This window comes from Acyrthosiphon pisum, chromosome A1 (genome assembly GCF_005508785.2).
Source record: "Acyrthosiphon pisum isolate AL4f chromosome A1, pea_aphid_22Mar2018_4r6ur, whole genome shotgun sequence".
NCBI classification, from domain to species: domain Eukaryota; kingdom Metazoa; phylum Arthropoda; class Insecta; order Hemiptera; family Aphididae; genus Acyrthosiphon; species Acyrthosiphon pisum.
Window position 1 is genome coordinate 39,207,829 of NC_042494.1, and position 8,444 is coordinate 39,216,272.

The 8,444-nt window shown below is 30.5% G+C and overlaps 1 protein-coding gene across 1 annotated transcript; it reads right to left on the reverse strand.

Moving 5' to 3' along the window:
- Window positions 1-4,470: 4,470 nt before the first annotated feature.
- Window positions 4,471-7,702, reverse strand: LOC100168850 (glutathione S-transferase-like). Its single transcript, NM_001293464.1, is given in 5 exon segments — window positions 4,471-4,841; window positions 5,462-5,604; window positions 5,712-5,879; window positions 7,068-7,221; window positions 7,414-7,702. Coding segments are annotated over 4 exon segments (609 nt in total). The 5' UTR covers window positions 7,198-7,221; window positions 7,414-7,702; the 3' UTR covers window positions 4,471-4,673.
- Between the last annotated feature and the right edge of the window lie 742 nt (window positions 7,703-8,444).

An 8,444-nucleotide genomic window follows, 5' to 3' on the forward strand; every position in this document is an offset into this window, starting at 1 on the left:
CACCTTACATCTAAAAGAAAAAATCTAAACCTACGGCTGCGCCTGTTAAAAACTTTTTGCGACAACAACAAACACACACACATTAAAACTAATCTCTAATTAAGCCAATCTGGACATATGGCATACAACTCTGGGGTAATGCAAAAATATCAAACATCAACAAAATACAAACATTCCAAAATATAGCACTAAGGAAACTACTTAATGCTCCACCTTATGTCTCCAACCTTTCCATTCAGCAGGATCTCAAGATGAACTCCATTAAAAATGAAGCAAAAATATACTATAAGCGATTTCACAGTAGGTTACTGAATCATCCTAACCCTCTTATAAAAAACCTAGCAGTCCCTTCAATTCCGGGTAACCCCGTCAGACGTCTCAAACGTAATTGGTGTCGTGACCTGCTAAATGCCTGAATCCTAGTTCAAATTTTTCCCTCCTAAACTGTAAGCAAAATAGGTAGTGTCATCACTGGGTGGCTTCTTCCGTCATATTACTCATGTTTCTTTAATACTCTTATCTAATTTGCTTATTGTTCTTTGAATAGATTGTAAATATCATGTAAAAATAATAAAAAAAAAAAAAAGATTAATATTTATTGACAAAAATAAAAATTATTTTGTCGACTAATTAGTTATTTATTTAACATAGTATTCTACACTATGAAGCGAATATATTAGGGAAGTACTGTCATAACTGATAAGTGATAAGTGATGTTGTAGAATATGTTGTGGACTATGGTGGTACAGCTGTCAGCTAGGAGTACTGACTACAGGTACAAGACGTTACGACGGCGACGCCGATTTACGTGGATTGAGCCACAGATGACAGATATGAATAATAATAATTAATATTATGTTATTGTACATATCTGTGGATTGAGCACAGTGAAAATATGCGCGGTTCGCGCATGCTCATAAACATTTACATTCCCACTACTCGCATACAAAATGATGTATTCGTCATGGGCACTTGTTCACAGACGATTTGTGCTCACCTCACAACCATGACAAAATAAATAGGTATGTCAGCAACTCGTGATACGCATATCTGTGACGTAAGCATTTCTCCAACAGGCTGAGCGGTGTAGCGGTGGTGGAGTCTTCGTCGGCGGCGGCAATTGCGGCAGTGACGGCGGTGGACCAATGAGAACCGGAGAAATTCTACGTCACAGTACCCGGTTGGGCGGAGGGTGGGTGCGCAATTTGTGTCTAAACCGGTAATATTGCTGACATACCTATTTATTTTGTCATGCTCACGACTATACAAACGGCAGCGGCGGCATCGCCTTGTAGATCGGGTGATGGGTGGCGGTCGTTTCTTAAATATTATTTTTGTCACGCCTGCACCGAAAGTTTGGTTTTCGACGACGGTTGAAGCGTTCGAAAGCAACCTTTTTCTGTCCAGCGGGCGGAAAAGAGGAAATCCCCAAAAGTGCCGGCCGCGTATTAAATTTGAATTCAATGATATAATATCATTGTATAAGAAAAACGATTCTGAGCGGAGACGGTACGTTAGTCTAGGTATAAGACATAATATTATATTAGGTACCTATAATAAATTCCAAATTAATCATATCACAATATCCATTAGGTAACGCGTTATATATCAACAATAAACCGTGGTACTATCGTAGATATATAATAGTATACTTTAGAAGTTTCAAGTACCCACAAATAATATTATACAATCACAACAAAATAACTAAAATAGTAATTCCAGGTTTTTTAATATGTAATTTCGTCTAAATTGGAAATTAAAATGACTATAAAAATAAACTGTGCTTACATATTTCTTAGAATTTTTATGTAGCAGAATTAAATATTTACGTGGAATCTTGTTTTAAACAGCTCAAAAAGAGTCAAATTATTTTCAAAATTTTATCGTATATAGAAAATGCTAATATAAACATTCAGTGAAATTTTCAAGTTTCTACAGTCTCTTGTTTTTTAATTACAACAAAATAAGAAAATTGTTACGTAAGAAATCGAGTGAATATCGAAAGTTGTAAAAATATTTTTTTTTTTTTTTGACATATTAGGTTTTTATTTGTACAATCTGTATATAAGAAAAATTACAATAAGCACAATGGATGTAGAATATAATATAGGTCATCATGGTTGGCTTGGAGAAGAAACTATTCAGCAATAGCACTTCATGACAGGATGGTGGACTAGTCAACTAGTAGGTCACGGCACCAGCTACGCTTTAAGCGTCGGCCAGGGTCGCCCGGGATTGTTCGAGAGGAGAGGTTTTGAATGAGAGGGTTTCGGTGATTTGATAGTTTATGGTGGAAACGTTTATATAGGGTTTTGGCAACGTTTTTACTGTCGGAATGAGGAGGTCCTTGTGGAGGGTATCATTTGATACATAAAAGGGAGCTTTAGTTATCTGTCTGAGGCATTTAGATTGAAATGTTTGGATTCGGTTTATATTGGAGTCTTTGGCTGATCCCCAGAGTTGAATTCCATAGCACCAGATAGGTTTGAGGAGTACTTTATACATAAGGATTTTGTTATGTAGTGAGAGATGTTTGGATGACAGGAGTAGGCGAAGTTGTCTTTGACGATTATTTAGTATGATTCGTTTGTTACGTATGTGGGTAGCCCAAGTGAGTCGGCGATCGAGGTATAGACCTAGGTAACGGACATTTTGAGCGGTCGGGAGAGGGGTGTAAAAATATGAATTTGAAACGCTCATAAAAATTTAATTTGAGTTTCTTATAGACATTTTTTTTTTGATAAAGGTAGATTATCCTATAAAGAATCTTGTATTACATTTTAAAATCTTAGTTCTAAAAAGAAAAATTTTTACGAATTATTAACTCAAAATAATTTGCTAATTTTCGCGATTTTTACATATTTTGTCAATTTTTGAACTTTATATGCTAATAAAAAAAAAACTGTGACTAAGGATTTTTAATATTTTTCAAATGTCATTGCACCAATATAGTAGGAGCCTTGTATTAAATTTTAAAGTATTTTTACTCAAAAAATAAAGTTTTATTGACATTCATAGAAGAAAAAACTAATTTAATTGGAAACTGAAATTGTCCATAAACAGCTCAAAACAAATCAAAATATTTTGAAAATTTTATCATGTAGAAAAAATAGAAATATAAACAACCATTGAAAATTTCATGTATCTACGGTCATTTGTTTTAAAGTTACACCAAAAACCAAATTCAATTTTGTGAAAAATCGATTTTGCGTAAAAATTCCCGTTTTTCTTTAATTTTTCTTTTGTTTTTCACGGCGCTTTTGAAAATTACTGGGAATTTTAAATTTTGACCTCCCCAATGCACCAACGATATTCACTTTCCAATCGAACAAGATACTGAAGTTGATAATCGAAGCATTATTTCGACTACTTATCGTGTACACAGACACAAAAATAAAAAATAAAAAAAAAACACACACATTATAAAATCAATACATTCATCGTTCCACTCAGAATCTAAAATTTTTTATAAGCATTTAAAGTTCGATTCTTGACATTTATCAAATTTGAAATTTAAAAATGATTATCTAGCTTATTTTTGGCTACGATTTATAAAATGTTAAACTTCTATAGCTAAGGATTGAAAACTTTCAAGGTTCCACGTAAGTAGGTTATTCTGTAACCAAAAATCTCAAAAATATAAAAATTTTTTTATAGTTATTTTATGTTTAAATTTGGAGGAAATTACATATGTATTAAATAACCAAGAATAACGATTTTAGTTACTTTGTTGTAATTTTATAATATTAATTCAACTTACCTGCTACCGTATTAATAATAGGTTATAAGAATATAAATATAATATAAAATATCCAGTATCCACAGTCCACACTGACAAACTGTCACCGCTTAGAATCGTTTTTCGTATACAATATTATATCATTGAATTCAAATTTAATACCATCCATTATACAATGACCCACTTGTAACCTACTGTACAGCAGAGCGACATCCACTTACACACCTATTCAAACGTATACCTAATAACGATTTAACCTCAACTGATTTTTATTATTTAGTTATACAAAAAATATTGATCGTAGAAACTTAAAACTTGAAAATATTATTTAAATTACATTTTCTGTACTTCGTCCATTTTCAAAATGTTGAATGTGTTCAGACAAATTTTAAGCTATTAAATTTATCTATATCATATTTTTTTTAGTTTCTTATAATGTTGATGAAAGTGTAAGGCTTGGTCAAAAAGCTTGAAAACGTAATTCATGATTCTACATAAGTTGTTATTAACGCAATTTAAAAATATTTAAAATGTATGGATGATTTTTTTTTACAAGCATTTGAAGTTCAAATATATTGATAATATTCGGCAAAACTAAAAAATGTGCAAATAATTGAGTATTTAAAAATTTATAAAATATTCAATATTTATTGATAAATCTAATAAAAAAAATAACAACTCTTAAATCTTCTATAAGTATATGCCATATAGTAAGAAACACAAATGATATACTTGTATAATGTATACTTTATTAACTTTCATACAACTTTTCAAGTGCTTTACTTTCATATAAAAAAAATTGAATACATTATTTTAATTGTATTATTATAAAATGTGTAAAAATAAAATTCATCTGAATGAGGTACTATTAAATTAAAAATAAATATAACCTTATTATTATTATTAATATGTGCTGTTTAATACTGTTTGATATTTAAGGATTATCTGTTGGTCGTTTAGCAACCCATGCCTTAATTTGAGGTACTTCCAATACTTTTTCTTTAAGTGCTTTTAATTTTGGACGACCTTCTAATAAATCAATTTTTGCCATAAAATTCAAGTAGTCTAAAATAGCTACAAAAAATAAATCAGCCCAAGACAACTGAAAAGAAAAAATAAGATTATAATTAATATAAAATTCTTCAATAACTTATAATTTGTAAATATCTTATTAATTAAAATCTTAATTTTTACAAAAAAAATGTAATTGAAATATTAAATGGAAAATGTAAATAAATAATTGACAAGCATGAATGTAATAATTATGTAATAATTATAAACTTCTAAAGATATGTAGATACCTACTGAAGTTGTTAAAGTTGAATTTTAATTAATTATAATAAATTAAAAACAAAGAAAATATTAAATACCTAACATTAATGATGAATGAGACCAGAGGTTATGTATAAAACCAAGTATTTGGTGAATACAATTTAATTTAATTTAAGCATTGACAGTATTCACTGTCTAAAATAGACAAGGGGCACCTTGTAAAAGTTAACATTTGTAATTTCGCAATTTTTTTATTAATGTGTTTTAAACTTTAAAGGAAGATAGTAAATAGATAAATGACAGTAGATATCGTCCAATAAGAAACAAGATAGTTTATTGCAACTAACTTATAAAATTTATTTTAAATTTAAGTTGTATTCAATATTTTCAGTTTTTATTAAGTTTTTAGATAAATTATAAATATATTTAAAAAAATTAAAAGGGAGTTACCTTTCCATTTACAAAGTATCCATTATTTTCTTCAACAATTTTTTCAAATTTATCCATATAGAATGGAATTGTTTCATTGATCAAAGGTGCATATCTTGCTTCTTTAGTTGCCTCATTTGGATCATATGCATATAATGCTATAGCTATAAAAATATTTATTATATGATACTTATCATTAATAATTTAAACAATATTTATTATAGTCTGGATTATAGTTAATAATTACTTATAGACTATAGTTAATATTTACCTTGTCGTAAATCATGAATGTTATCAACAGCAATATCGATTAACATAGACTCCCAATCATCACTACCAGCTAATCCAGCTTTTTTGGATAAATAACGAGTTATAGCTGTTGATTGATTCAATACTTTGCCGTCAATTTCCAAAACCGGTACTTTGCCAAATGGCATGGCTAAGACAAACGAAAACAATTTAATACTTAATACTTATTCAATAAACTTAAGTATAAATTATCTATAGTCTATATATTATATAAATATTTATTATCGACATATCAAAAGTAAAGCCCAATAAACTAAACCAAAGGAAAGCACCTATCACACGACCTCACCTACAGTTTGTGGACAAAATAGAGTGAGAGAGAAAAACACAGTAACGTCCCAAACGCATAGTTCTTTCTCTCACGACTACTTCGTCAACTGATTACTCTCTCTAAACGCTGTCCATTAGTTTATAGATCTATGATCAAAACTACAATAATATGATATATTACAGACAGAGATTTCAATATTATATATAAGTCTGTGATTACAGGTAATAAACCCCCATTGACCTTATACTCATAGACCAGTCTGGCTTATTAACATTATGCGTCGTGACTCGTGAGCCAAGATAGAGGTATGTAGGTATTAAGTTCACTGAGTGACTGATGCATATTGCATGCAGGCAGTTTCACATTATGCTTTATAATAAATATTTATAGCTTATACTACCACCAGATCCCCATCATGGATCCGTTTAAGTTCACAGGTCCGGTCTGTGAGTATAAGATCTATGTAAGTCACTTATATACATAACTGAAAAGTAATATGTAACAAGGTATATCTAACCGTGATTATTATTTATGATTAACACAGATTTATACGCAAGAATTGTTGGATATCCTGGGTGTATATGAAAATACTACTTTATAGGTTAAGAAGTCTCAGATATAATAGTGTTAACCTAACCTATTTTGGTTCCCTGCTGTAGATGTTTCTTATTCCGAACAGAGTATACTCAAATCGTTAATTATTTAGGTTTTAAAAAGCAAGTACTTATAAGTAATATCTAAGTACTTATAGTAGGTATTTACTAAAAGTACCTATTTAAATAATATATTATAGCCTATAGGCATAGGGGCAAATTATATTTGGGATTTGGGGGGAGGCTAAAGTCCTACTTAAATATAAAATTGAATAAGCTTAAAACAAAGTGTATGACATGTTTCAGGGCTATGGACATTTGGGGGGGGATTAGCCCCTAAAGCTCCCTCCCCCTATTTGTGCCTATGCCTATAGGTAGGTACATCATTAAGTGCTGTGTTCACAGCTGAAGATGTTAAGTGCCCACATATGAGTCTTCTTTAATAAAAACTTACTAGGCTTGAGTGCAGGCCATTGTTCACGTTCAAAACGAAAGTCTTCGAAATCGATGTTCAAGTAGGACAGAAGAAATCTGATGGGTTCGGCCAGAGCAGTGATGTTGAAGTACGTGACTTTGTACGACATTTTTGAAAAAATAGTAACGTTTTACTAAAGAAAAACAAAAGTTTAATAATTATAATTATTAGGTATTTAAAAAAAAAGTATATACAAATACTTTGAATTATAAAGTATTTAATAATATACTATATTATTTTCGATTGGAGGTATTATTGATTGTACAGCCGAACGGGAATTGATAATATTATTATAATAATAACAATAATTTATGAATTAATATACCCAAGATAGTGTGAATAATTTATCAAACGAAATTCCGCAAGAGCTCGTCAAGCAGGCGTGCACGACACGACTGTGTACTGTGTAATGATTATAGTTCCACTATACTATATAGTCTTGTGTGTTCAGTGTTCACTGTTGTGCTTGACGCTTGTGTCTACAACACTGACTGTCTATATAGGTATATAACAAAAATAAACCATTACCATTCTAACGAAAATAACAATATAGAATATCTCGTCTGGAGGTCATTTCTCTGGTATTGGAGTGGGGTAATGGTGTTTTGGTATATTATAGTAAATGTCGGGGTTCGGTCGTTGGCGAGAGGTGAGTGATGATGGTGGGGTGCGGTGTGGTTAAGTGGTGGTAAGTGGTGACTCACGGTCACGGTCGTGGATTCACATTCAACGCCCATTCGTAAATAATACATATTATACAATATACATATTATTTACGTTGCCTATTCTCCTATTCCCAGTGCTATTATATTATTATTATGTTCGTGTCCCAGTGTATTATTATAATAACATCAATAATAATAAATTATGGATGGCCGTCACAATAATATGCATTTAGGATTTAGGACGAATGCGTGATTAAGTGATTTCAGTGTTGCCAAGATGGCAAAATTATATTACAAACTGTGAGCTGTGAACGATGTACATACAAATACGCGTTCAAGTCTTTACCTATAAACATTTTCAATACCATGATAAAACTACGGAATTAATCGCGGTCAAAAAGTCCGAAGTAAAAAATTCCTAGGAAAAAAGACCAAAGCATAAAAAGTCTACAGTATAGATACCCCAAGTCCAGAGCCTAAAAAATCCGGCATATATACATATTACATAGATATATAACAATATACATAATATTATTTGTATATTGTCATTTGTCATGCAATAAATTAATGATTTGTTTAAGAGAGACTATTTAGTATTTATTAATTTAATATAATATAATGATAAAAAAAAAAATGATGATCATAAAAATATGATCTGCAATTTTGAAAATCTACATCAAGTTTTTAATGA